The sequence below is a fragment of the Aspergillus karnatakaensis genome (assembly GCF_047715665.1).
Source record: "Aspergillus karnatakaensis strain CBS 102800 unplaced genomic scaffold BJY04scaffold_1, whole genome shotgun sequence".
Lineage (NCBI taxonomy): Eukaryota > Fungi > Ascomycota > Eurotiomycetes > Eurotiales > Aspergillaceae > Aspergillus > Aspergillus karnatakaensis.
The window spans coordinates 932436-959623 of NW_027395713.1; the positions used below are offsets into that span (position 1 = coordinate 932436).

The 27188-nt window shown below is 50.2% G+C and overlaps 12 protein-coding genes across 12 annotated transcripts; 8 read left to right on the forward strand and 4 right to left on the reverse strand.

The window, feature by feature from the left end:
• Nucleotides 1–546: 546 nt before the first annotated feature.
• BJY04DRAFT_212609 (putative nitrate reductase) lies at nt 547–3757 on the forward strand (the record flags this gene model as incomplete). Its single annotated transcript, XM_073714628.1, has 5 exons — nt 547–2115; nt 2163–2326; nt 2372–2760; nt 2816–2936; nt 2986–3757. The coding sequence occupies 5 exons, from the start codon at nt 547–549 to the stop codon at nt 3755–3757; spliced, it is 3015 nt and encodes a 1004-aa protein (XP_073577393.1).
• Nucleotides 3758–4049: 292 nt separating this feature from the next.
• Nucleotides 4050–4768, forward strand: BJY04DRAFT_212610 (DUF899-domain-containing protein; the record flags this gene model as incomplete). The annotated part of the gene is made up of 2 exons (XM_073714629.1): nt 4050–4061; nt 4127–4768. 2 exons carry the CDS (start codon nt 4050–4052, stop codon nt 4766–4768), a joined length of 654 nt encoding a protein of 217 aa, XP_073577394.1.
• Nucleotides 4769–4835: 67 nt separating this feature from the next.
• On the reverse strand, nt 4836–6689 carry BJY04DRAFT_225527 (sulfite oxidase; the record flags this gene model as incomplete). The annotated part of the gene is made up of 2 exons (XM_073718221.1): nt 4836–6397; nt 6466–6689. The coding sequence occupies 2 exons, from the start codon at nt 6687–6689 to the stop codon at nt 4921–4923; spliced, it is 1701 nt and encodes a 566-aa protein (XP_073577395.1). The 3' UTR covers nt 4836–4920.
• A 1083-nt stretch (nt 6690–7772) lies between these two features.
• Nucleotides 7773–8415, forward strand: BJY04DRAFT_4663 (DUF167 domain-containing protein). The gene is made up of 2 exons (XM_073720455.1): nt 7773–8080; nt 8131–8415. Exons 1-2 carry the CDS (start codon nt 7847–7849, stop codon nt 8287–8289), a joined length of 393 nt encoding a protein of 130 aa, XP_073577396.1. The 5' UTR covers nt 7773–7846; the 3' UTR covers nt 8290–8415.
• A 651-nt stretch (nt 8416–9066) lies between these two features.
• BJY04DRAFT_212613 (uncharacterized protein) lies at nt 9067–9675 on the forward strand (the record flags this gene model as incomplete). The annotated part of the gene is made up of 1 exon (XM_073714630.1): nt 9067–9675. The coding sequence occupies one exon, from the start codon at nt 9067–9069 to the stop codon at nt 9673–9675; it is 609 nt and encodes a 202-aa protein (XP_073577397.1).
• Nucleotides 9676–10108: 433 nt separating this feature from the next.
• BJY04DRAFT_212614 (uncharacterized protein) lies at nt 10109–10621 on the reverse strand (the record flags this gene model as incomplete). The annotated part of the gene is made up of 2 exons (XM_073714631.1): nt 10109–10378; nt 10445–10621. 2 exons carry the CDS (start codon nt 10619–10621, stop codon nt 10109–10111), a joined length of 447 nt encoding a protein of 148 aa, XP_073577398.1.
• A 532-nt stretch (nt 10622–11153) lies between these two features.
• On the forward strand, nt 11154–11696 carry BJY04DRAFT_212615 (uncharacterized protein; the record flags this gene model as incomplete). Its single annotated transcript, XM_073714632.1, has 3 exons — nt 11154–11315; nt 11374–11601; nt 11670–11696. The coding sequence occupies 3 exons, from the start codon at nt 11154–11156 to the stop codon at nt 11694–11696; spliced, it is 417 nt and encodes a 138-aa protein (XP_073577399.1).
• A 155-nt stretch (nt 11697–11851) lies between these two features.
• Nucleotides 11852–13949, reverse strand: BJY04DRAFT_204439 (major facilitator superfamily domain-containing protein; the record flags this gene model as incomplete). The annotated part of the gene is made up of 9 exons (XM_073713490.1): nt 11852–12052; nt 12110–12159; nt 12211–12291; nt 12496–12773; nt 12834–13023; nt 13077–13108; nt 13162–13475; nt 13529–13681; nt 13731–13949. 9 exons carry the CDS (start codon nt 13947–13949, stop codon nt 11852–11854), a joined length of 1518 nt encoding a protein of 505 aa, XP_073577400.1.
• Nucleotides 13950–14738: 789 nt separating this feature from the next.
• BJY04DRAFT_212617 (DODA-type extradiol aromatic ring-opening family dioxygenase) lies at nt 14739–15883 on the forward strand (the record flags this gene model as incomplete). The annotated part of the gene is made up of 5 exons (XM_073714633.1): nt 14739–14961; nt 15024–15052; nt 15111–15397; nt 15475–15721; nt 15770–15883. 5 exons carry the CDS (start codon nt 14739–14741, stop codon nt 15881–15883), a joined length of 900 nt encoding a protein of 299 aa, XP_073577401.1.
• Nucleotides 15884–16044: 161 nt separating this feature from the next.
• BJY04DRAFT_204446 (cytochrome P450) lies at nt 16045–17514 on the reverse strand (the record flags this gene model as incomplete). The annotated part of the gene is made up of 2 exons (XM_073713491.1): nt 16045–17376; nt 17491–17514. 2 exons carry the CDS (start codon nt 17512–17514, stop codon nt 16045–16047), a joined length of 1356 nt encoding a protein of 451 aa, XP_073577402.1.
• A 2278-nt stretch (nt 17515–19792) lies between these two features.
• On the forward strand, nt 19793–21150 carry BJY04DRAFT_212619 (uncharacterized protein; the record flags this gene model as incomplete). Its single annotated transcript, XM_073714634.1, has 2 exons — nt 19793–20159; nt 20219–21150. The coding sequence occupies 2 exons, from the start codon at nt 19793–19795 to the stop codon at nt 21148–21150; spliced, it is 1299 nt and encodes a 432-aa protein (XP_073577403.1).
• A 2571-nt stretch (nt 21151–23721) lies between these two features.
• On the forward strand, nt 23722–26421 carry BJY04DRAFT_4725 (uncharacterized protein). Its single transcript, XM_073720459.1, has 4 exons — nt 23722–24035; nt 24091–24655; nt 24704–24889; nt 24952–26421. Exons 1-4 carry the CDS (start codon nt 23881–23883, stop codon nt 26362–26364), a joined length of 2319 nt encoding a protein of 772 aa, XP_073577404.1. The 5' UTR covers nt 23722–23880; the 3' UTR covers nt 26365–26421.
• The last annotated feature ends 767 nt before the right edge of the window (nt 26422–27188 follow it).

The following is a 27188-nucleotide window of genomic DNA, read 5'->3' on the forward strand; positions in this document are numbered from 1 at the left end:
AAGCACTGAAACTGCAAAGTTAGATACTCTCTCACATATGGTTTGATACTCTAGCCCTACTTGATAAATATATATTTGGGAAGTTTTAGATATATAATTATGTCACCAAACCACAATCACACACAAGGAAACGAAAGAACAGAGATAAATAATAGCTCGAGAGAGAAAAGCCGCTTACAACAAACAGCAGAACTGTGTACCAACGTTGGCAATTCTCCAACCGAAGCCCCAGCGGTTCCTCGGAGAAAGACGAACGCCGCCTCCACACTTCCCAGAAACAAGCCTCGATGCGAATTTCATTACCAAACAGTTTCCGCAAAACCAATGAGACTCCGTAAAAAAGAGTACAGGAACGGGAATGGCGTACCAGGATGCAACTCTCAACCTGTGATGTCATGACCTCATCGACACCAGGCTGAGGATTCCGCCGTCGTAGAGAGAATGAACCCATTTCCAACGTCCGTCTGATAGAACCTGTACATCATTAAAGCGCATAGAGCTTTACATACTTATATTGATATTTCTTCTATAAATAAACCCCCCACCATGCCCCCCTCAACAACCGCCGAAATCTTCTCCGAACCCGACTGGACAAAAACCCACAGCCACCGCGTCGGCCTGCGCTCTCGCGACGACCGCTTTCCCGGTCTCACGCACCCAGGCGACGACTGGCGCTTCGTTCTTGAAGACGAAGCGGAGCAGAAAATCGCAGAGCTCAAGGCGAAAGTTGATCGCGGAGAGCTCCTAACGGTTCGAGACTTTTTGGAAAAACAGCAGGATTTCCATCTTAAGAGGCCGGAGGTGCATCCGAAGAATTGGCGGTATGTTTTGCATACGGAGGAGAAGTTAATTAAAGAGGGTCAGGGGTGGTTGATTAATGAGAAGAAGAAGGAGAGGGAGGAGGAGGAGAGGAAGAAAGAGGGGAAGGATGAGGATAAAAAGAAGGATGATCAAGAACAAGGCGATCGACAGAAAGATCAAGAAAAAGTAGACGAGGGAGAAGAAGAAAAGCCCGAGCCCAGCGCCTCCGAGCAAGCCCTCCTCGAGCTCCTCCGCTTTGAGGAAGAATACATGCACTCTCTCACCCAGAACAATGGCAAAGGCCACTCGCCTGTGAAATCCGACTTCGTCACTGCGGAAATTGATGAAATCGATCAAACCACCCCAGACAACTGGATCCCACGAACAGACCACCTAATCCGAATCACAGGAAAGCACCCACTGAACGCCGAAGCGGCGCTCGTCGAGCTCTTCGAGGCTGGATTCATCACGCCAAACTGGCTGCACTACGTTCGCAATCACGGCGCAGTCCCGCATTTAGTCTGGGAAAACCATAAACTTGAAGTTTCTGCCGGTGAGAATTTGACATTCCTCATGGACGATCTGCGAGATCAGTTCGAGAGCATCAATATCCCTGTCTTTGCGGCTTGCGATGGGAATCGTCGAAAGGAACTGAATATGCTGAAGCGCAGCAAGGGTTTTAATTGGGGATCTGCGGCGGTGGGCTGTGCCTATTGGAAAGGTGTTCGGCTGCGTGATGTGCTAGAGAGAGCGAGAATTCAGTCCCTGGTGGATGAGTACAAGGAATCCAGATTGTGGGTGAATTTCCAAGGAGCCGATATTCTGAGTGAGGGGCGCTATGAGACCTGTCTTCCACTGGAATATGTCATGGATGAGCGACATGATGTGCTGCTCGCATATGAGATGAACGACTCGCAGCTCCCGCCAGATCATGGCTATCCGCTTCGGCTTGTCGTGCCTGGGTATGTGGGTGGGCGCTGGGTAAAGTGGCTGGAGAAGATCTGGGTTACGGATAAGGAGAACGATAGCCACTACCATATCTGGGATAACCGGGTTGTGCCAGAGTTTGTAACGGATAGAGACTCGGAGCTGGCGAAGGCAATGTATAACAATCCGAGTACAGCTTGTATGGAGCAAGCGTTGCAGTCGATTATTGTCAAGCCCGGGCCTGGGGAGAAGATCGACTTGGGGGATTTCAAGAAGGGCAAGATGTATCGGGTCCAGGGCTTTGCGTATAATGGTGGAGGTAACGAGATACAGAGGGTTGAGATTAGTCTTGACGGAGGAGCTTCCTGGTTATATTGCGCTCGACGGGTGAGATGCTACCATTACTAAGAGAAGTTCTAACTGACACTGAACAGTACCCAGACAACCCTCTAAGACACGGGAAGAAATTCTGGACGTGGCTACATTGGCATTTGGAGGTCAATATCACTGACCTACTACGCGCAGAGAGCATCCGAGTGCGCGCTTGGGATGTGAACAAGAACAGACAGCCGGAAGACCCTATATGGAACCTCGAAGGGTGAGTACAGTATATACTAACAGTGTCCACGACTAACTGAAGCAGAATGATGAATAACTGTCACTACATAGTCAAGTCTGATGTTACAGAAGATGAGAAATCCGATAGAACGTTCCTCACATTTCGGCATCCATGCGAACCCGCAACTGGCGATGGAGGGTGGATGAAGCCCTCGCCTCAGATCCAAGCAGAAGAGAGCCAACGGCAAGCATCGAGCCCCGAAAAACAGTTCACACGTGAGGAGATTGAAAAGCACGGCACAGAGGACGACTGCTGGATTGTTATCAACGGCAATGTCTACGACGCGACGAGTGTGATAAGCTGGCATCCTGGCGGCAAGGCGCCGATCATGGCACATGCTGCGCGTGTCCATGAGGATACAACAAGCGAGTTTGATAGTATACATGATGATTTCGCTCAGTCGAAACTACAAGGTAATACGCTTGTCTTTCTGAAGGAGCTAAGACTGGTTAACTGACCATCCACCAGAATGCATCATCGGAACAGTAACAAAGAAGGCGCGAGATTTTATGAAACAAGAAGCCAAAGTAAAGGCCGAAAAGCGAGCATCCTCTTCGCAAGACTCGCAAATAGCCCTTAAACGGCATAAGTAAGCCCTTGCCCTAGGAAACTACACATCAAATAACTTACAGATACAGATGGACGCAAGCACGCTTTACCCACAAGGTCAAGCTATCTGAAGACACGAACCGGTACACGTTTGAGATGCTATCTAAGAACAAGAAACTGGGTCTTCAAACCGGGCAACATATTCAAATCGGCTTCCACTTCAAGGACCAGCTGGTCTTCCGCTCATATACACCCGTTCGACCTATCACGGAAGAGGAAGACGACGGTACCTTCGACCTCGTCGTTAAAACCTACTACCCTGATGCAGGACAGCCTGGTGGCACAATGAGCAATATCCTCGACTGTATGGCAGAAGGCGAGGAAGTCGAAGTTAAAGGACCTACAGGCGAGATTGTATACGAAGGCAACGGGACGTTCAAGGTCGATGATAAGAAACACACCTATGAACGGATCACGCTTGTTCTCGGAGGCTCGGGAGTCACGCCGGGATACCAGGTCATTGCAAGGGTTCTGCAGTCCGGCGGGAAAGATAAAACCAAAATCCGAGTTATCGATGGAAACAGGGCGGAGAACGACATTTTGCTCCATAAAGAAATGCAGGAGTTGGCGAAGAAGCACGCGGATCAATTCCAGATTACGTATGTTTTGAGCCATGCTGGGGACGATTGGAAGGGGGAGAAGGGGCATGTCAATGCGGATATTCTACACAAGTATGGGTTTGAGCCTGATGAGAAGAGTGTTGCCTTGCTATGTGGCCCGCCGGCGATGATCCAGAAGTCCGTGCTGCCAGCGTTGATAGACTGGGGTTACAACGAGGATGATAATCTTTTTGGGTTCTAAACGGGGAGACTTGGAGGTAGTCTTTAGAACATACAGATTCAATTGTCTAACACTGTGTGTGTGTCAAGTAAATCGTCCTGCTAATGCAAGTTTCAAGTGGCAGAGTTAGGGCTCGATTGCCTTTGCATTAACTCTGGCGTGGACGGAACTGACCTCAACTCCAGTAGATCGGGCCATGGAATGGAGCACATGGTTACACTGAAGGCTGAATAATAAACTTGACTTTGGAATCCATGAATAGACACCCCGCATCGTCTAACACCGATACTGCAATCCTGACCATCTAGCTACCATGTCCAACAAGGTCTGCCAAAACCCAACTACAAATTCAAACCCAGAATCACTAACACCTTAGATAACACTCTCCAGACTCCAGCAGAAACGTACCTCTCCGCCCGCGCCGCCCTCCTCGAAGAGGAAAAGGAAGCCACCGCACTTCTTCAATCCATCGCCGCTTCCCGCCGCACCCTCCCCCGCGTTCCTATCGAGAACCCATCCCATTTCAAATTCGACACACCCACCGGCGAAAAATCCCTGCTGGACCTCTTTGAAAATCGCAAGCAGCTCATCATCTACCACTTCATGCTCGCACCCGGCGAAATCCAGGGCTGCATGGGATGTACGTTCTGCATGGACCACATCCCCAATCTGTGCCATCTGCAAAGCCGAGATACCAGTTTCGTGGCCATCGCACGCGCCTCTGTGAGTGAGATAGAGGCCTACAAGGCTAGGATGGGATGGGGATTTCCGTTTTATAGCTGTGCGAAGACGGTTGAGCAATGGAGGGCTATTGAGGAGGAGGGCGGAGTTGTTACATGGAAACCCGGCAATGGATATTTTGGGTTGGATGTCTTTTTCAAGGATGGAGAGGATGTGTGGCATACGTATGGGACGACGGATCGTGGGGTTGAGGGGATTTTGTCGACGTATGCGTTGCTGGATTTGACGCCGCTGGGGAGGCAAGAGGTTGGGAATGGGATGAATGAGTTTCGGAGGGTTGATGAGTACTAGGTTGTTTCAATATCGAATAACTAGCTTACATGATTGCAATATTCAATAAAAGGATTCAACGCCAAACTTCCGAATGTTGCGAGCTGCCAGCTACTGGCACGGTGATACCTAGGGCACGGCTACATCTCAAAACGGCGGATATTCCACGCCGCTCACTCTGAAACATCTCTAGGCTCATGCGTCTGCCAATACCGCTCATAATCCTCCCAACTCTGAGTTGGCACGACTTGATAGCGAGAAAGTGGCGCCAGTGGTATCCCCATACGATCCATCAACTCAATACGCTCCCTCGTCACAGGCCGACTCTTGTTGATACTGTAAACGCTGATCCTGTGTGCCGACTGCGTTACATGCAGCCCCCAATTCCACGACGACCGAACATCCAGCGGCTGCGTGTTGATCGCGTTATCCCAGCACCGACACACAATCTCAATCCATCCCTCAACTTCACATGGAAGATCCACCTCCCATGTGCGCCACACCCACCGACCCTTCTTAGACAAGTTTTCCTGCGGAACGGCATACCACGAGAAGCCACCGTCTGCTGAAAGCTCTACTCGCTCGGGCCACCGGCCGCCACCAGAGTACGCCCACCCTTTGCAGTGGATGCTCCCGTTGTGGATGATTGCTTGCTTGTTCCATGGCGACATGATTGCCGAACTAACAGGCATTTCTTGAATCTGAATACCGTCTGTCGGGCGCTGATTGTACTTGCCGACTTGCTGATTGAAATAAAGGTATTCCTTGCTCTGGACGGGGGCTAGCGATGGATTCTCAATCGCCTTGATCCGATACAGCCACTTCACGCTTCGCGCGCCAATATACCCCAGCACCACGACGCGGAGTGGGTATCCGTGGATCTTGGGTAGTGGCTCGCCGTTCATCTCCCATGCAAGAATCACCTCGTTTGCTTTGACCTTCGACCACGGCACGCTGACGAGGTAGTTCATGACCTCGAGGTCCTTGACGTATGTGTCTACGCCGTAGAACTCGAGGTGCTTCGCAGGTTTGATCAAACCGCCGCAGTCCTTAATTATCTTTTTCAGACTGATGCCCTTGTATCGCGCCGTGCCGATGGCTCCTTCAGCCCACGGCGCCTGGGGCACTTCATCTCCCTGTCCTCCGTACCGAGTAATCTGCTCAATCCGCCGAGTCCCTGAACATTGGATTGTGGCTGTTGTTTCAACTTGCGGGAACCGGCTTTCATCCTGCAGCTCATCCAGCGTATATGTTTTTGGATTCGCGACCAGGCCATCCAAACTCAAACTGAACTTGTCCTTGTCGATGAGTGGAATACCACCATGGTTGCGCACGAAGTGCAACGGGTTTGGGGTAATAGCTTTGTTCGTGACAAGGCGCTTCGGGGGCTCTCCGTTGTATGGGAATTGTAACAGATGCAGCATGTCCGGGTGTTTCTCCTGCAGGACAATCTCCCACGAGTCGTCGGGCATACTGGCGAGCTCGCCGCCAAGCGCCGCATGCCACTGCTTGAAGTCTTCGCCAGTAAGAACAGGGTTTGAGTCAGGGATAGGCCCGAACATGAAGTCAGGACAAGGCTCGAAGGACTGCGCGGTGAGCAATTTGTGGGCAGCGGCTTTTTTGTCCGGGTAGGCTTCCCACTCGACATATCTGGAGTGATAAAGCACATTATTTCGGCGTTTAGGACTAAGATGAGAAAGTATATGTGATTGACTCACCCTTTCCAACCCTCTTTCTCCATTCTGAATAGCTCATCGCGATTGCCAACTGCCGCGATGGCTTCTTCGTCTTTCCACTGTTTTTCTTCTTTCGGCGGGTAGATGTGTACGACTTCCTCTCCACTCTGATCTAGGATAGGAAGCTTATGAGCAGAGAGGCCCTGCTCGATCTTCCACTCATCCGGGCGATTCGCCGTGTCTAGCCGGACCGGGAGGGTGTCCATCGTGATAGAATCGCAACGATACTGGGCGGAGGATTTCGTGAAACGGATCACCCCGCGCAGAGAGAGGGGTTTGTGTACTACTTATATCCCCACACGCCTATCTGTAACCTGATGCACTAAATCATGTTTCTGATGGCAAGGATACCCCTGATCTGGCGTCAAGTATCTCAGCAAGAGTTTATCAGCGATGCTTAGCCAAGCTGACGTCAGCTAGGTGACTTCATGATGGCTCAACAAGCGATAGCAATAAACAAGATAAATTAAGCTGTTCAACGGGCGAAGAATCAGGCCAATAATGAGATAATCGATAAAGATGGGCATGGCTCGGCCCCGCTATGGAGTAGATTTCTTGACGTTGACCGTTAAGCCGGCCAAGAATCCGACCAGTGGCTTTTTTTAGTGTCGAGATTGACGTCTGACCTGTGCTGATGTTCCTGCGCCGTAACTGGCTGACTGTCTTGTACTGCATCTGGTCGATCTGGTTCTGGGCCTTGACTGGTCGTTTGTGGTCTTCGCCTTTGCGCATGCTGTGTTGGATCATGCTTAGTAGGGTCTTTGTAATGCTTCAGTCTATGGTCGGTTTATATTGAAGCAGTGCGTTGTTTGTGAATCAACGGCAGACATGGCAACTAGGTTCTTGAATAAGTCGTGTAGGGGACAGGAATAGGTTGGCTACACCTCACTTTGAGAATAACAATTGTTATCTACCGGAAGTGCCGGAAGTGCCACGTCAGTGCAGCAACGCCGTGTCACTGGTAGTCGAGAATGAGATACACTGAAGATTCTCTTTTCCGTGATACTCTCCGCAGGTCTGACTGAGCTGGCCGTACCGGCGGGGTAAGTAACCTACTAAGAAGGCGTTGCCCAAGGCGAAGCTATGTAACTCTTGTTAGGTTAGCCAATGAACTCGGTATATGAAACCACTTTACAGCGGCCTCTGCATAGGAATAACTTAGGGTAAATCAGAGCATAGCTCCACAGCCCTTGCACCTAACTAATTATCGAATTGGTTTAGCGCCCGTGATTTCGGTGCGGTTGAAGTTGACAACTCTCTGCGTTCATCGTCCGGCTGGTCCCTTGAATCATAAATATCCGATCTTTTTGTCATAAGTGAGCCGGTCTTCAAGATATATCCTGGGTAGTTGCAGTTATTGAAAATGTCCACTCCAATCCCCATGCTCCGCCTCATCCAAGCCGCCACGACAGCGTCCCGCAGAACACCGAATCCAACAACCCAGTACAACCTCCAAATATCATGCAGAGTAAAACCAAATGCAGCTGGGAATCGCGAGGGCATAGTCTCGGTAGGACCAGAGACAGTGTACGTGTGCGTCGCTGCGGTCCCAAGAGACGGAGAGGCAAACGCTGCAGTCTCTCGTGTTTTCGCTAAGGTAAGCCTCAACCCCATACGAGCTCTGGCCATCGTGCTTATCGGATATAGGTGCTTGGTGTTGCGAAGTCGGACGTCGACGTTGTTAAAGGATTGAAGTCGCGTGATAAGGTCATCAGCGTTGCGGGTTTGGTTGTGGAGAATGATAGCGAAGAGCAATTTCTGGAAAAGGTTCGCAAGCAGCTGGAGACTGCATGGGAAGGAAGATAGATTGTCGAAGGCTTGTTCGCGTATGGAGAGATCTAGCCTCTGCTACCTGCCGAAACTTGTGGTACCCTATGAGCAGGTTCCTATCAATGTGTGGGGCTCCCAGGGGGGTCCGTGACCTTTGAAGCGGTCGCGAGATGATAAGTCTAGAACCGAAACCCTGCTAGGACATCTATCAAGTGCAGAGAGAGTTTTGAGGCTGGGGCTGGTCATACATCTGCAGTCTTGGGAGGGTAAGTGTAGCCGAGCTGAGTGTATGCCGCGGAGATAGGTTCCATGATGAGTGACCATCATCCCGGATATCTATTCCGAGAATGGAGATAGGATTGACGGAATATAGTCGCGCTGTTCTAGGCTTCTGGCGACGCATTTCGGCTCGGAAAGCTAGGGTTAATGGGATAATAATTTTGAAGTGGATGACTACCTATCCGTATCTCGAGTCCCAGATCTTTCGAGCTGAACGTGGCTGTTACTACCCTGCATATACGAGGGACAAAGTTTCGAATCGTAGAATGGCAGCATGTGCCGACTTGACATTCCAGTAGTGGTGCCCTTTTACTTCCAGCTGAGCCATGTGGCTGTTCGGAGCAAACAAGAAGAAGGCAACCGGTCCTCTAATCTATGAAGTCCGAAGAAAGGCGAGCTAAACCAGGTCTAGGTTCGAGGTCTCACGAAACCAGAAGCTGTTGCTCAGCTAGTGGGTATAAAGAGCCTTCAATCGCCTGTCGGATTTTGCCAATCAAGCCAACACCGACACAGCAAAACAGACATAAAACAACAATGGCGGAGATATACTACCAGGACACAATCCGCTTCAAAACCACCGTCAACGACACCACGAAATACGTCACCCTGGCCGTCGTCCCCGTCGAATCGGGCGAAACCTGCTGGCTAACCCTCACCGATGAGCCCACACGAGACAGCAACTTCCTCATCCGCGAATGGAACTACAGCAACACCGATCGCTTCTGCTTCAGCGGCAACGACCGCGCCGACACCCCCGACAGCCACGGAAACTTCCGCATGCTGCACATCGACACTCGTCCCGTCGGCAACGTCGGGAACGACTACTGCGTGTCCATGGCGCTCCACGAGCCCATGGTGACAATGGGTTATTGGGGTGTGAGCTGGGGAAGAGCGTATGATCTCGAGACCTTTGCGTTGTTCGCAACGAGCTGGCCGGATTCCGATGGCGGGGTGACTGATGGGGATTCCGTGAAGATTAGGAATCTGGTCGGGGCGAAAGACCCAGCACCCGTGGGAAGCATTGGGCATTTTCTGACGGTGCGGGAGATTGATGGTGTTTGGAGGGTTATGGGGGAGGTTGCGACTTATGAGCAGGGGGCGGAGTTTGTTGTTGAGAAAATTAAGGCTGAGGTGGAGGAGTAGATTTGGGTCTAACGGAATCTGCAAGCTTTCTGTATGAGAAACAAGTCCTCTTCTGACTCAATCACTTTTTGTTGCATTACTAGGCTGTGCCAGACGTCAAAGCCCTGCCTCTCGCTAACTTTCTCCTCCCCGCTTGTTCTGTCTAGGGAGTAGTCAACATTTTGCGCCACATGGAGTGGTTAGTGTCAAGGTCGGCTACTCGATGAATTTATACTCCTGCTGCGTTAGGCCAATTGATTTACGGATGCGGTAGTGTAGAGATGCTTGATTCGGATTGTATCAAGAGAGATAGTCATTGGTAGATTGTTCATGCAGAAGTCTAGCTCTCTTACAGCCTTAGTCGGCACCCTTAAACAACAATCAGTTCTCCTTGCCAGCGCACATAAAGACCGACGACACACAGCAACATAAAGAGCAGTACTCCATGCGACCCTCACTTTGCAAACTGGCAAGTAATTCCATGGCTTCTCGGACCACAAGCATCACCTCCGTATTGCAGATTCACAGCTTGATCTTTGTAGCTGATAGATGCCCCATTCAAACCGTTGCCAGTTAGACTACACCCCTCGCCTCCTACAACGGTAATATCAGCTCCTAGGCCTGTCTGATCTCCAGAGAATGTATCCCCCTTCGGTGCACAGCTCAACCCGAGAGGGTCAACGTTCGTCCAGGTGCCGTCGTTGTTCGGAAGACATATACGAATCTGAACAATGGTACGATCCGGACGTCAGCATACTCTTTTTGCTAGTTGGAGAAGAGTGATGCTTACCCATGTCTGGCGGGCGTTATAGTTACTGTCCCTCGTGGAGGTAAAATGCACGAGGAACTTGCTCGTATCAATAGGGAACACATGCTGGTCTGAACGGCAATCCCAAAGAGCGGTGGCTCCAATAGCTAGGGACAGACCTGCAGCACCGAGAATGGGCACTTGCTTGGAGAGATGCATCTTGTTGATTCGGAATGATTCGGGTGGTCTCGCAAGAAATCAAAGGTTGAAAGGTCTGATAGTTTCGAATACTCAAGATTGTAGAGTCACAGACAGGTATTTATACCAGTTCTGTAACAGTGGTCAACAGTCTGATCAGGAAGCACCCTGCGACGTCTCCACAAAACTTAGCCCTTGCGAGACGACAGTTCGAAGATTGTAACGTTATCTTCTCTGAATACTTGGATATATCACAAGTAGACGTGAGAGCTGAAACAAAAAATCTACAAGCATTCTCCACCCTTGCGCCCCCAACGCTGACTCCGTGTCCGAGTCTCGTTCAGTCCGTTCGGCGGCTCTTACTACATCGAGTTTCGTTATGCGCAACATCTATATAGATCTACCTCATCTATCTTCAGCTAATCAATGACGCCCCTCTATACCTAGTAACATAAATAGCACTCCTTTCCCCGAGAGAATACTCAATATTCAACCTTCAAAAATCTCCCAACGGCCACTTTACCAATCCCAAATCCTCAATCACCAATCCAGAATGCATATCCCCAGCCTTCTCCTCCCGGCCATCTTTGCCCTCTCGACCAACGCCCTGTTCGAATGTAACGAGAACCAAAAAGCCTTCGACCCCACCGCCGGCAAATCCGTCGTCCATTTCACCGATGCCCGCAATAGCAACTACAATGATAACGAGCCATGGGTATGATTCGACCCTTTCTCATTTCTCTAGCCTCACTAAAGCTTACCTCGGCGTCTAGATCAGAATCTGCAAACCCAACTCCTCTGGCGGATGGGATAATGTGCAACCACTGGGTATTCCTTGCAGCACAGCGGGCGCAAAGACATTCAGCACCGGACAAACGGGCCTGCAAGCTGATTTCAAGGTTGGACTTGGAAGTTCGTGCGGCAGCGGAGCTTTGCGGGGTGCTTACTTTGAGTATAAGAGTGTTTTTATTGACTTGGCTGGTGATTATAGTAACGGGAATGTATGTGGCAGGCGGCACAAGGGGAGGACATGTCAGTTTGATCTGTATGAGGTGAAACTCGGGGTTAGGAGGACCTGTCTGGAGATTTTGTTTGAGTACCTTCTATTTACATTGGACAATAATTCTGAGCATCTTCAAAGTACATGTACTTGGGACTGCCGATGTCCTGCCTTGTTCGTATCACAATCGGTTGGAACTCTCCTTACCCTCACTGGTTAATGGGTGTCGGGATGGACATCGGGCTAGAATATCACCAACGATATCGGAACTTTCTCCCACGCGTATCAGTATGTACTACCTCCTTCTCCAGCTCCGGATTAGCCTCCAATTTCCTCGCAAACACGCGGTTTGCCCACTGGAACCCGAATGTCTGTAGCGTTACGCCAGCGAGCCAGACTGCGCCGAGCGAGATGCATGCTATCCATGCGGTGCGGTAGAGGGGGGCGTCGCTCTGTAGACTATTAGTCCGCTTTCTATCTGTTGTACGACTTTGAGTTTGAATATATACCGCTCGGAAGACTTGGTTTCCGTATGTGCCGCCTAAATTGGAGCATCCGACTGAAGGTACGTTAGTGTTGTTATTCTGACTTGGGAGCTGCCAAAACTGACTGTAGACTGCATACGCCACTGCGCGTTTCTGGGGCGTCTTGAAGTTTAAAGATAGCCAGGTGACGTTGATCGGTTGCCAGCCTCTAGAGGCGAAGATGATTGTTAGAGTTCTGCGCCTATACGTTCAACCTCCGATAGATGAGACTTACGGCGAAGCTTGAGTGACGATATATGCGGCATAGAATGACCATGACCCCTTGTTCGTGACCGGGAGATTCTGCACGATATAATGTCAGCACTGGGTTTTCAAGTTGGGCATCTCGTCGACCATGAGAAGGACCGAACATACATAAAGCGCAATCAGCCCAGCAAGCGTCCACACAGCGGCAAATATAATTGCGTAACCAAATCGGCTATATCGATCCACGAAGCCTGACAAGATGATCCCGAAGATCGCACCAAGCAAACTCCCCGGTGCGTTAAGTAGATTTGCCCGGATACTGCTGAAACCTAGCGATTTTATGATTGTTGCACCCCAGGTACTCAAACCGTTAACAGATTGCAAGCCTGAGAGGCAGACGATGAGATAGGGCCATGTGTGCCAGGAGGTCAGGACGTCGATTCTGCAGCCATTTGTTGTTAGTCCTAGTCTCTTAAGAGGTCATCAAGATGATATTTCATACATATCCTTTCCAGTGATCTTCATCGTCAATCCGGCCACCTGGTTCTTCTCTGCTATGCGCACTTGCCGAGCGACGAGGATATCCCCTTCGCGCTCGGTAAGCCAGCCACGGACGCGGACGAGGCCACCGAAAAGATTGCCCGTATGGTGAGGGGATTTGGGCACTATGGCGAACGCAAGGATTCCGGTAGCTGGATTAGACTGTTAGCCGGTTCCTGTGTCCTAGACCAGGCCTGCATCTTACCTATGGTAGAAACACCGCAGATCACAAAGATCCTACAGAGCCCAAGTTAGCATTCCCATCGACCTTAGGGAGAGATCAAACAAACCACTGCCATCCCTTCAATCCCCCAACAAGATGATGCGACAACGCGCCCGCCGAGATCAGCGATCCAAACGCTGCGGATATGGAGGGCCCAAGGAAGTAAATCGCAGTACGTTGCGTGAGTTCGCTTGGTAAATACCACCTCGACAACGTATACAAGCCGCCTGGAATAAAACCGCTCTCGGCAAGACCCAGGAAAAGCCGCGCAACATACCACCCACCAGCGTTAGTGACGAAGCTCTGCAAAACTTCAATAAGGCCCCAGGTGACGACTTGTGCGGGGATCCAGTAATGTGGGCCGACGCGGTGAAGAACCATCTTGCAAAATGTTAGATGAGAGCTTTAAATGAAGATAGAAGTGATATATTTACGTTAGATGGAATCTCGAGCAGAACGATACCTAGCCACAAGAGCGAGACACCTGTGTTGGCTTGGTCGCGAGTCATATTAGTGTCTTCGAGAAAGGTGGATGTCAGTACACCAGAGACATTGGTGCGGTCAATGGCCATCCAGGTGAACATTAGCTGAGGGGGTTAGCAGGCACGGAACTCAATATGGCGAAGCTATACGCACGGAAAATATAGGAAGGAACAAGAAGTCGACCTTTCTGACGATGCGAGCTTCTTCCTCTTTCCTCCAAGTGACAAGCACTTGCTCTCCATTTTTGGAGATTACCTGTGACAAAGTGCCGTCATCTTGCTCTTCTGCGTCGTAGCGCTCGCTGGCTGGAGGCGTGACTGTGCCGGGATGAACCTGATCAACTTTCAGGTCGACGGCGGTTTTGTCTGCCATTTTCGTGGGACCTGAAAACTAGGCTAGACAGGATGGTTGGTGCAAACTGTAGGGGAAAAGAACATGGGTATGCTGTGCGAGGAGCTAATATATCAAACATTTTGGAGTCTGGAGCTGGAGAAGATGCGAGGTTCCACCGGAGTCGTTGCCGACCTCTAAGATTCCTAGAATATCTCGGTGGGACGGTTTCAGTCAATGGGAGTCATGTAAATAGGCATCGCTAAAAGCAGGGGCGAATGTGACCAGGATGTTGGATTGTTGGAGTTGCATATCGTCTTTTCTGGGATTATGTCGTGACGCGGTGGAGAATCGCTGCCGACGCTTGAACCCGAGTTCTTGGTTGAGGAAAGACGGAGCGCATTCAATTGGCAAATAAAGCATATTATGATTTCTAGGCCAATTATGATGTATTATCAGTCTGGTGTTGGGATGAACATCTACGGCCTTGTAGGACATAGCGCTTCACAGCGGAGCCCTACATGAACCATATAAACCGCGACAGTCAAGCATTCGACCAGAAACAACAAGCCCAGCTAGAAAAGGCGTATTTGTAATGCAAAAGGGTTCGGCATCCGCCGACTTGCCCTACACCGGCCCTTGTCTCCAACTCCGTTGACGCCATACCTGACCAAAATGCGCCAACCCTACAACACCATCTCAATCAGCCCATCGTAACCGAGGATCTGACGCTTCAGAAGAGAATATAATAACAACTACAAGGTCTGGGCTTTTTCTTCTTTCCCCTTTGTAAAATTGTTAGCTTCGCTTGCGCATGATACCATACCCACGATGCCTTCCACCATCAACCCAACCCAGCCTTACCCGGCCTACTTCATCGGCCACGCCGGAGTGGGACTACTCTTTAGTGAGACGTCCAATAACAAGATTGTGCAGAACAATTTGAGGGAGATCGGGGAAGAAATCCTCGCTCTCTCTCCCCGGCCTAAAGCGATAATTGCGTTTAGTGGTCATTTTGAGGCCGGTGAGATTCATGGACCGGGTGTTATTGAGGGTAAGCCATCCCCAAAGCTTCGTTCTGGTAGAGTCTTGAGCTATACTCACACTGCGTAAAAGTGAACGTTAAACGCAATACATACATTCAAGTTAGTCCTCTTCCCACAGCAGCCTTAACAACCTCAATGCAATAACTAACAGGAAAAGCACGACTTCGTCAACGACTTCCACGACACAAAGCCCTTCGTCTACGAATACGACTGGCCACACCAGGATGCACCAGAGCTTGCATCTCAAGTCTGGTCACACATTGTCAAAGCTGGCATCAAGGCGAAGCGCGTAGAGCGCGGGATTGACCATGGTGTTTGGGTTCCATTCAAGGTCATGTTTCCTGAGGAAAAGCCGCTGGATGTTCCCGTAATTCTGGTTTCCACGTTTCATGGATATAACTTGGAGAGTCAGATCCGGTTAGGAGAGGTATTCAAGTCGCTACGGTATGTTGATTGTTATGATGCAGGGTGTATATACGGCATAAATTAGGCGCTTGTGAGCACCGGCTAATTTGCGATAGAACCGAGGGATATGTGATCCTTGGATCTGGAATGGCTGTCCACTCGTTTGCCTCGATCGGAGAGATCAGAGAAGCGCCGACAGAGGAGGAAAGAGAGGCTACACGAGTGAAGGTGCTCGCCGAGTCAAAAGTGTTCGACAGGCGTCTCCGAGAAGCGGTAGCGAAGAAGAACGCAGAAGAGAGAAAGGAGGCCCTACTGAAGCTTGAAGGCCTGTATGAGTTTAAGCGATCTCACCCAACTGTTGAGGTATGTTGGCTCCAGGAAAACTATGACTTTATCTGATGAACGTACCAGCATTTTACACCGCTGTTGGTTGCTGCTGGGGCAGCTGGCGATTCGGATGCTGAACCACTTGGTGTTGATATAGTTGAGCCGGGGATGTCGTATCTTAACCTACGATTTGCATAGAAGGAGGTGAGAGGAGACTAGCATGGCGTAACGAATCAATTTGGCCAATAATGTGAGTGCAGCAAAAAAATGGACTGCGAGTGTACGCAAAAGAGCAGACTACCTATTGTAGAAAGCTCTTGTAAACGAAACAAACGTCAACCAAGAATCCAGTATCAACTCTACTCCTCCTTACTAGCCAGCCATGTACGTCTAATAGTTTCCTCATGCTTGTCACTTCTCACCTGGTAACGGAGCTCCGGAACGGGCGCCTGATAAATGATACCCAGAAGCGCAGATTTCGAGGTATCGATTTTAGACATGTCAGCCGGAGTTGTAAGCTCAAAGGCCCAGAGTAGTCTCGCAACGGTCAAAGTGAATAGGTCACGGGCTACATGCTGGCCAGGACAGACTCTACGCCCAAAGCCGAAAACTGCGAGAGGAAGGTTAGGGTTATCAATCCAGCGCTCGGGCCGGAATGTTTCTGGATCTGCGAAGACATTGCACTCCCTGTTCATTGCCCACTGATTACCGACAACAATAGTGTTTGCCGGAATGGAATAGCCCCTATAGTTGTCTTCCTCGGTCGAAAGGTGTGGTAGAGCAAGCGGCGTTGCGATACGCCAGCGGAGGATCTCTTTGGTATATGCGTTCAGGTAGGGTAGGTTCGGCAAGTCATCGAATTGAGGTAATCGATCAGGCCCAACAACCTGCTGCAGCTCGTTGCTTGCTTTCCGTGTAGCAGCAATTTCAGTGACGGCTACCACTAGAAATGCAGCCAGAGTTGCCGAGGTTGCCAGATACATCGCTTGATAAACCTCCCCTGTCGTGAAACAAAACTGCTCCCATGCCAGGTCTTCTGCCTGTTTCGAATGACGAATTGTCCAAGCCCAACTCCCAGGTCCCCGACTGAGGGCCTTGGTTGCATTACCTAACAGGACATTCAAAACCGTGTGGAACCATGAATTCCTCTGGTCCTTTCCAGGCGTGAGGACCCTGGGTAGCCGATCAAACAGAGACATAAGTGCACCCCACGGCGTGAAGAACTTGAGCGCTGCCTCATCCGCGTTCTTCAAAGTATTGAATTGAGCCCAGTCATCTATCTGTTCACCGTATACCAGCCTATGCGTGAGGTTCGGATGAAACTTTGCGAGCACCGCGGCGGGATCATCTGTCGAAAGTATATCGAAAAGCATGCGTGAAGTTTCCAGTTCTTGGAGCGGTCGATATGTCACTGACGCATTGTGGCTCAGGAATACCCTATATATCCGACGATGTCTCATTACTTCATTGTTGTAGGGCATCAACCCAGGCTGCATGCCGTGAGTTAGGTTGTTTAGATACTCGAAGCTCGGCCGCGAACTGTAGATCTTTCCGCAACGCTCCAAGAGCTCGTGGCTCGCTTCCGTCGTTCCAATTAGGATGATGGGAAACGGGCCGAGTCGAAAGGATACTACTGGTCCGAACTCTTCGTGTAGCTCTGCTAGTCCCTTCCACGGGTCCCTAAATGGTAGCTGGTGAAGATTGCCGATGATTGGCAGCGATGGAGGCCCGGGTGGCAGGTTGCTATGTATGGAGAGGCGAAACAATAAAAGAACGAAATAAGTCAGGCACAGAATCGCACATACTGAGGCTAACATGACGAACGCCATGATGATTTCAGTGGATGATTTTGACTCTAGACAGGTGTCAGATAACTCCTATACCCCGATGGTTGGGGTGAAAGAACCTGGATTCTTATAGACATGGAAACCCAAAAGTCGGACTCCGTTATTCTTAATAAAGTAATACATGAGCCACAGAGTCGCGTGGACCTATTCCATTACCAATATGAGATATGTCCTACTCTCAGCCTCTTTATTGAGGACATACCTGAGGCTTAGACGTCTGCTACATCCACCGGTCTACTAGTACACGCACACCGGTCTTTATTCTTAGTGGTCAACAAGAGGATGTAACAACGGGGCTTAACGCCACTAAGAATTTGGGGGCCCTTGCTAATCGGAAACCGAATGACCCTAATCTACCTCGATTGCCGCCAACTCGCACGATCTTGAAGGGACTATCACCGGCAACCTTGGAACAATCTTCTCCTTCCATCTTCGGCTTCCAAGGCTCGTATCGCGAGCTAGTAAGCAGTCCCTGCTTTCCGCTTTCCAATCTAAATGGGTAGATTTTCGACCAAGACTCCAGCAAGATCCAATCCCTTCCCTTGTTGATGTTGATAAATCAGGGGAGTAAAGGTGTGCAAAGAGCGAAGGCCGGGGTGCGTGTAGCGGACCCCGAGGCCTGGAACTTATCAGGATGGTTGCATAACATGCTAACCTCTCGAATAAGCTTTATAACAACTTGCTATGTCTATAGGAAGATCTGAGCCTTCGTTTGCTTGTCCCAGGTCAGCTCACTAGGCCACTATTGGGGGTCACGGAGACCGAAGATCGTGTTCGCTGTTGGCAGAAGGCTAGACCAACACACATGCTATTTGATCTTGATATCATCCAACCCGTTCGAATGGATAAATGAATACAACAGATAATTCAACCCGTGTAACCGTAAGTGAAGATCAGCCCCCCTCTTCTTGGGGCCACAGTGCTTTCATGGAGAATATTCCGCCGTAAACCCAACATGCACCCAGCCTGTACCTCAACAACACTCTCTGTCGAACCTCCTCGCTGCTCCTTATCAACCAAGTTCTCATCACCCAGGCCACTATGGCAGTTGCAATATTCAGCACCTCACCGGATGACATTGCCATGGAGTACTATGATTTGTCGCTGATCGGCCACATATAGAGGGTTAGATAAAGGAGGTAGCAGAGATGCGATTAACAATCGCTAGAGGACATGCCTTGTTCTTTCTGGCTCACAAGCACATAGCTAACATCTCGGGCTGGGCTAGCCGAGGATGACGCTGTTTACGGCGTATATACGGGGCTCCTTTGTGCAATGGGGTGTGTACGTACATTGTCGATATCTCCCACGATGTTTGCAAGTGTTGTGTACTTAGCGCTCCAACATTGGAGAATCCATGATGCCAGTCCCACGTTTGCAAGATCTGGAAACTCTCCCTGTTCGAGTTTCTGCGCTCTTTCGCCTTCTGTCAGAGTATGGTACGGTAACAAGCCCGTTGCCATCTCATACAAAGCAGAGCCGTAATTGGATATATCCTCTTGGAAATGCTGTGGTGTAGCGACTGAGCCGACAAGTGAGCTTGTAAAATCCCCGACCTTGAGATTTAGATGTTGATCCAAGAAGAAGTTCGTACAATTGACATCGCCGTGGCATATACTGTTATCGTGAAGGAACTGTAGCGCTTCCGCAGCCTGTCATGCCCAACGGAGCAAAGTCGAAGTACGGATTGGAGTTTGTGATTGTCTTAAATATTGTCGTACTGGACCTAGCTCGGCATATTCCAGCAGGATACCGTGGCTCGTGCTGCCGAGGAATCTTAGAAGGGACGATGGCCGTTCACCAGCAGAAGTCTCAAGAAGCTCATATATCTTTCTTTCATGATCACAGCGGGCGCATTCGTCCTCATCGCCGAGGGGAAACTTTATGACGGACTTTGTATCTGGGACCAAGGCCACCATTCCGCTTGTTCCACATCCTTTAACGTCCTAAAGACCTACTCCAGGAGGGAACGAAAAAGAGATGTGAGCAGCCATGGATCAAGATAGGGCGAGTAAAACGAACCACGAGAGGTACTGGCCAGAAAAAGAGAATTTAATTCTGCTCTAGAATAAAGTTGGCTCGGTGTAGAATATCAGGCGCGAGTTGAGCAAAGTAAGGAAGTGCAACAGACTGGAAGTGTGATGAGGTAGCAACAGTTGCCGGGCGACCATCCATAGTACAGGTACAGAGGGAATCGTCCCCAAAGCAATTAACCCGACAACATAGATTGCCGTATTCTGAAAATAGAAAACAATCAGACATGAGGGCCCTGAGAGGAAGTCTAGGAGCCACGATTTCCCGTCGCTGTACCCTCCACGATTCCTTTGCGGAGAAGCAAGCTGGTATCGCACTAACCGACGTCTGGGACACCATGAAAGGAAAGCAGAAAGTCCGAATCCTAGACCAGATCGTTGATATTGAAAGGCGCCTAGCAGCTACAAGGTTCTCTCGGTATGGGTCGCTGTACTACAAAGGCGGCCTTCCTGACAATTCGGATACTACTTTGCTCCTATATGTCGATTCAACTGGGAAAGAAGTTTGGAGCGAAACATTTGGCATTGGTCCGACTTATCACCGTTCTTTCTTTGACTTTGGAAAAGGCGAGTTGGATATTAGCCGTGGTCCATGTGAGTGTGCTTCAGACTTATGATACTATCTTCCTATGCTTATCCGTATACAACCCTAGGGTCGACAGTCACAGAGCTTATGACAGCTGTTGCGCGGAGAGAAATTGCAGCTGCAAAGGCAGGTCTCCGATACCCCTTGATGCCCGAAGGTCTTTTTTATGGACCCCGACAATACCAACCTAGCCTCTCTAAAAAGCTCTCCGCATTGGAAAACTATCTTAAAGTGGCGCCTTATGTTCTCCCGGAGAGCAAAGCCACCCATGCCTCTGTTTTATGGCATGGTGATCTTCATTCACAGAATATATTCGTCGACCCTCAAGACCCAGGCCGTATCGTGGGGGTTATTGACTGGCAGTCTGTCAGTGCCCATCCTCTTTTTATGCAAATCGGACGCCCAGCGTTTCTCGATTACAATGGCCCAGTTCCCGAAGATTTGGGGAAGATTCCTTTGCCACCAAATTTCCACTCCATGAATCCATATGAACAGCGCAAGGCAAAGGCGCTCCATAGAGCACAGACGTTGCACAATCTCTATCTAGTTCGGTGTCTTCAGGTTAACGAAACGGTCTTCCAAGCCATACAAAGCCAGAAGACTCTTCGGCATCAAGTTAGTGTAGTTCCAGGATTGGTCTCAATGGACTACGAACCACTTCTCAACAGCTTGTTGGGAGATGTCGAGAAGGATTGGGCAAATATTAGTGGCGTCGGGGCGGATAGCAGCTCGTCTAGAATTCCGTTTCCATTGCAGCTCTCGGACGATGAAACCCGGCAGCAAGAGCGGGATTGTGAGCTATGGGCCCAAGGTGTTGGACTCATGGATGCATTCGTTGACGACACTGGCTGCTTCAAACATTGGGATGGCAGGGTTAGTAGCGCAGATTATGAAGAGTCGAAAAGAGAGCTAGGTGAGGGGGTGGGAAGGTTCCTGGAACGTGAAGCAAGAAATGAAGAGCGTATGGAGTGGCTCAAAGCATTACCGTTCGTGAATTGAAGTGTGCGGCAAGGTGTTGGCGCTGGGCGCCCAAACCGCTAACTAGATCGCGATGGAGAAATTGGCTGAAGCTTGAAGAAGAGTAGGTCTTAGATGAATACCTAGGTAGCATTTAGCGACGTATTGCTTCCGCACCTTGTTATCTGTGTAATTGGACAAGCACTCAGCATTGAAGACAACGGATCAAGGCGAACACAAAACACCAAGAGACATGTTGAGCAGGAACAGTGGCCTGAAAAGGACCGTAGCAGCGAAGAACCACGCGTTACTGACAGAGGAGAAGATCCTCGACGTATATGCATGTCTCGAAAATATTGGAACGACTGTGAGCGGACATGCCTCTTATCATCATCTGAATATCGGTCTATACCTGTCCCTGAATTTGGTTATCTGCGCAAGTTATCCGACACTGTAGTCTGCTTTTCCAGTGGCACTCAACATAACTCGGCGTGTAGCCTGCCATGGGGACCGGTGATAACACAGGGTTTTCTACCAAAGTCGACAATTTTTGGCAGGAGGCTAGGAGCGCGACCGGGGTGCGCTAGTGACCTAAGAGGTACAACACCCCTGCAGCACACTTGACGAGTAATGCCAGAGGGGGGGCGCGTTTGAAGTATGCAGGCTCTGCCATTCCAGCTTGGTGCTGTTGACACACCCTTGCAATCATGCTTAGCATCGTCGATTGCGGAGAGTTGAACTAATGTGGTTGTTGTAGCTTAGGTAAAGCGTAAAGCGAGGGTCCGAAGCCTCCCAATTAGAGATTGGACAAGCGACTCTGCAAGTCAACTTTTATGTCCGAGGCCCGCGCGATCTCGCCACGTGGATGTTCATTTGCACGGCAGTCGTGTTACGCAGAAGTAGACGACTACGTGACGCGGCTCCTGGATCATTCCTGACAACAACGACGAGTTGTAGAGGCTGGCTGAACTGCACAGGCCGGTGGGGCCTATTTCAGGCACATTCATCGAGTTTTGGAGACCCTCTACGGTCGGGAGACGCAGGACGGGTCTGGATTGTAGGTATCAGGACGACCTGTTTCTTGCGTGCAATTGTCCCGACAATAATTGCTCCCATCAATCCACCGAATCACCGATCGCTTGCACAATGAAACGATCCGGGCCCGCACAGATCTAGGGTTCTGAAGGTGGGCTTGTGGGGACATTCCAGTCGTTCCGAAGACCGAGTTTAGGGCGACTGGGCGCCGGCGGATGTTTGACACTGCTGAGTTCTGCGACATTTCAGTTTTGCTGGCCGAAACCTGAAATTCAGGCTGCATCAACCGGATGTAACGGACGTTTAGAGGTGTTTGATAAGCACATGGACTGTGACAAGGCGTTGCTGGTGGATGAGGATCAGGAAGAAAACAAAACAAGAGGCAAGAGGAAAAGAGTTCCACCACGAGGATGAGGATGGCATGTGTCACATGCAAGCTGTCAGGTGCCTGGCTAACCGGATTGGGCCAGGTGCAGCCGCAGCTTCCAAGTGCCCCAACCGTTCATTCCTCCTCCTCCATCGATCAAGCCCATCTGCAATCGATCGTGCTCTAAGCGATATTAACTGTCCGATCGCTAGTTTCAGACAGATTGTTCCTCGTGCCTCGGATCATCATGGTTTATCCAGATTCCAGCTGCAACATCCTGCTTCGCACGCGAGACACTGATGCGACTGTCACTGCATTGCCCCGGCCTCCACCAACCCGGGTTTAACTTTCGCTAAGGCCTGGCTTCAACTTCCAGTTTTGCTTTTGCTTCTTCCTCGACAGTCAGTCTCGGCTCCACTTTATCGAGGCCATTGTCGCCATTCAAGTCGCAGCCCCTGCTGATTGCCCTGGGTCTCGCGACCATCTAGCCAATCCAAGCACGCAATGGCACGTTGCTCTGCGAGTGTCGGAAAGCCCGCCGCATGTATCTCAACTTGAGAAGAGCGAATTATACCCTCGAGAGAGCGCAATTTCAGCTCTTCATGCACGTTCTGGAAGAAGGTTCGGCAAGATTGGGCAAAACAGCCGGGCTTGGTGGCGCTAGGCAGGTAGCTAGGCTCTTCAGGATCGGGAGGCCTGCTTTCTCGTCGGTCTAGTCCCATTTTCGAGGCCTTTTTTTTACTATGGCTCGCTTTTTCCCTGTCCCATTGCTCCTATGAGGTGTTTTGCATCGCTGACTGGATTTGAGCGGCCTCGGCTCGCTCTGGTACAATCGCGACTTTTCTCTCAAGTCTCGACACACTTCCGAGCGAGGATGTCAAGTCCCATTTTTCTCGCTTCAGTCATCGAGATGCAGCTTGGCTCCACTCTGATCCACTGTCCAGCATTGTCAAAGAACGTGAACCTCATGCCTCAAAGTTGGATCCGCGCCAAGTTGAGACGCAGAGGACTGCAAAACGCGCCTCAGCCACTCCAGCGTTTCCAGTCCTGATAACCCTTGACACCGTTCATTTCTTATTATTGGGGGACAATGGTCCTAGCCGCTTCTGAACAGGAGCGCTTCCTCGGCGTACTAGCTGCCAATGAGCTATAACATGCAGGCCTTGCCACATTGGTAACCTTCCAAAGCGTTGCCGGTCTTGTGGCTCTCTTGCGCTCTTTCGTTCCTCCTCCCTTCATTTTGACCTCACGAGGTCCGTTGGTTCCAAATGCCTCAATGATATCAAAACTATGATTACTTCTTCCGTTGCTTCACTCTCTTGATACAACCAGTCGCTCCCTACGCTGTTGATTCTCCTTTCTTGTTAGCCATGTCAGACCTGGACATCTTCCCCCACGAAGGGCGCGCAGCCGTGTCTTACCTCGGTGGATACATCTTCCTATCATACGTTGTCAGTGTCATGGGATGCACGACTACTCTGGAACTTCTTCATCGACGGACCTCAACAGCCGGCTTCTACAATTGGTATGCATTGAGGTGAATTTTGTTTGCCGAAGACTAGTCGGCTGACTGAATTCAGGTACCTTCTACTCACATCTGCGATCTCCATGGGAGGTATCGGGATTTGGTGCATGCACTTTATCGGAAATCGTGCGATTGTCCTCGGTAACGGCGATGAGCATATTCAGGTGCTGTATAGCATGTCATTCACCGGTGTTTCATTTGTCCTTCCCGTTTGTGTCCTACTCACAGCTTTCTACGCCGCCGGGACTAGCGAGAAAGCTGGGTATGTTCGGATCTTGACAGGCGGGGTTCTAACTGGAGGTTCCGTATGTGGCATGCACTATGTTGGTCAGCTGGGCATCAGCAACTACTCATGCCACTATCAGGCTGCGAACGTGGTTGGCGCTGCAGTAATCGCAGTCGTCGCCAGTACCGCAGCTCTCAGTATCTTCTTTCGATGGAGGGCATCATGGACAAATCGCTGGTGGAGACGTGGGGTCTGTGGATGCCTGCTGGCACTCGCAGTGTCCGGCATGCATTGGACGGCTGCTGTTGGAACAACGTATAGAAACCATGATCCGTCTGCAAACCGCGGAGGCCAGTTATCACGAACTCAGACTGTCATTATATGCTCTGTCTTGGTCAGTCTACTCGTGCTTCTTAGTGTTCTTCACGCTGATTAGCCTTAGGCATGTGTCGCATGTGGCGTCTTGTCATGTTGTGCCATAGCTGCCGGTGGTGATCATAGGCGTCTACGAACGCAAGCGCAACAGCTGGTCCTGGCATCCGTGTTTTTTGACCCAGAGGGCCGGATTATGGTCACGCCGCATGCCCTTCTTCCATCCAGGAAGATTGTCGATCGGTATCTTGGAAAGGTAAGATGATAAAATCGCTTCCTAGGATTGATTGATTTCAAGCTCACAAACTCCCTCCACAGACATTCAGCGACGATGATCTCACTCGAACCCATCCTGCCTTTCTTTGGGCTTTCCGCGCGAGTAGGAATTGGACTATCGTCAAGGAAGTTGTTCCCTACATGCGAGAACGGATCGAGGCAGAGGGCGCCACACACGAGAGATACATTGCGAAAGGGGCGGATTCCGATCATGACGCCGAGATCAATGCCGGCTTTGATGAACTTTTCAAACGCCATTTCTGTGTGGCCGCTCATGACCTTGCTGATGAAGTTCGACAACCGTTAGAGGATTTGGGTACGCTATATGATGATGTCTTGACCACGTCGACCCCAGCTTCACGTTTGTCGCGCGCCATGGGATACTCCCGGCTCCGTGCTGGTAAAGGTCAGTTGATGTTCACTGTACGCCAGTTGAAAAGGCAAGAAGCGGCACGGCTATCAGCCTCTGGTTTTAGGTTCACCGCAATCGATACTGTGACCTCCCTCCTCGCACGCCGCATGAATGTGGCGTCAGGGATTCTTGAGGTTCATCTCAAGGACATGCGCGACTTTGCTGCGTCTAGTCGAAATTTTGTGTCTGGCGTCCATCTGATCTCGTTCATCGTCCGTCCTACGGTTCGCGATCGCTTCGAAGTTTTAACCGCCAGAGGTACCGGCAACCCTCTTCCATCGTCGACCTTGGCGACGAAGCGGCTTCGCCTTCCCCACTTAGAATTGATATCGCATATGGAGGGGTGGTCCATATCGAAATGCTTAGACTGGCTAGCGTCTGAGAAAGCACAAAGCTACACGCAAGTGGACGATTTCCGTGAAGACTTAATGCAAGGAATGACGGCCCTTGCCCTTTCACTTCCGCCAGACCTCAATCTCGCTTCTCGATTCTCACCGCGACCTCTGATAGCGCCGTGCCGTAACATAGAGCCCTCTGAGAACAATACATGTATGCTCCTCGCCTTCTGCACAGTGGGAACTCTGAGCACCCGCATCACAAACTCCGATTACGCTTTTATGCCCCTCCGACTCTTCCGCATCCAGCAGCAAGTGAACAGCGGAGCTACAGACGCTGATGGCCTTGCCAAAGAGCTCAACAAGGGTCTTCTTTACTCAAGTATCCGCACCGGCTCAGCAACCGAGTCTGAAATCGCACCATCGCTCCGCTCCAAATTCAATCTCTGGCCCTCCCGACCTCGAACTAGTCGACTCCGAACAGTATCCCAAGAGTCACTTACCAACAGTACTCCCCTAGGAGACATTGTTGTACACAGAGAGGTCAAGGTGGACATTGCGAAACTGGCGGATCCGACGTCCGAGGTGGCTATAGGATGCCAAACCTCGGTCACTGTTGTTGAGGCCGGTGAAGCCGCTGCACACACCTATGTCGATGATCTCTATAACCTCTGCTACTCCCGTACACGACCGAACTCATCGCTCTGATGGCGGTTGCTGAAGCAACATGATTACCTTAGGCACTTCCCATACCGTCTTACTGAGTTGGAGCATCCTTACCCTTAAGGAGATACAACAACAGCAGTTCATGAATAATGGATTTACGTCAGGATCTTTCTTGCAACAATACCATTACTCCATGGGGCTTTTCTGGGCGCACAACCACTCCTCATCATTAATACTGGCTTCGATTCAATATTCGATCTCACGATGTCAAGTCCAAACACCACTTTTACCTCTACGCCCCATCTCATTCGTACCGACGATAACATCGTTTTGGCGTTGGCGCATCTTCACTTTATTCCAAATCTCGGGACACAATGGTGGTTAGGACAGAAACCACGGGCTATTTGCTCATTAGAACTCACGATATATCGTACAATGTATATTATACATAGGTAGAAATGCCAGCGTTCCAATAGTTATATTTCCTCTAGGATTGACTAGCTGAATATCTTCAAATTCTGAATAACACTACCCTGCTTCTTGCAAGGATCAGACACCGTAATGCAGTGACAATGAGCTAAACGCATCCCTTTATTTCTTTGACCCCTCCACAATAAAACACCCTATAGACTTGCAAAACTAAAAATGCCGGTGATTAGAAATGGAGGCAACACCGACCATAGACCCTACGATTCTGTTCCAGTTCCGCCTGGCGCCAGAACTCGCTCGCTGATGACCACGGTCTGGGATATGGACATAAATGCAGGTGAAAACAAAAACCAAAGGAGAAAGAGGAATACCATCTTGGTCTGTGGAGTCATAGCAATAGAGATCTGATGATCTCTATCACACCCCTACCTCATTGC

Bases quoted from the DNA above. Each gene is read 5' to 3' on its own strand.
- BJY04DRAFT_4725 (XM_073720459.1), top strand. From the start codon at position 23,881: ATGTCAGACCTGGACATCTTCCCCCACGAAGGGCGCGCAGCCGTGTCT. The intron at 24,656-24,703 runs GTCAGTCTACTC...GATTAGCCTTAG, and splicing joins TCATTATATGCTCTGTCTTG to GCATGTGTCGCATGTGGCGT. The intron at 24,890-24,951 runs GTAAGATGATAA...CTCCCTCCACAG, and splicing joins TCGATCGGTATCTTGGAAAG to ACATTCAGCGACGATGATCT.
- BJY04DRAFT_4663 (XM_073720455.1), top strand. From the start codon at position 7,847: ATGTCCACTCCAATCCCCATGCTCCGCCTCATCCAAGCCGCCACGACA. The intron at 8,081-8,130 runs GTAAGCCTCAAC...TATCGGATATAG, and splicing joins TCTCTCGTGTTTTCGCTAAG to GTGCTTGGTGTTGCGAAGTC.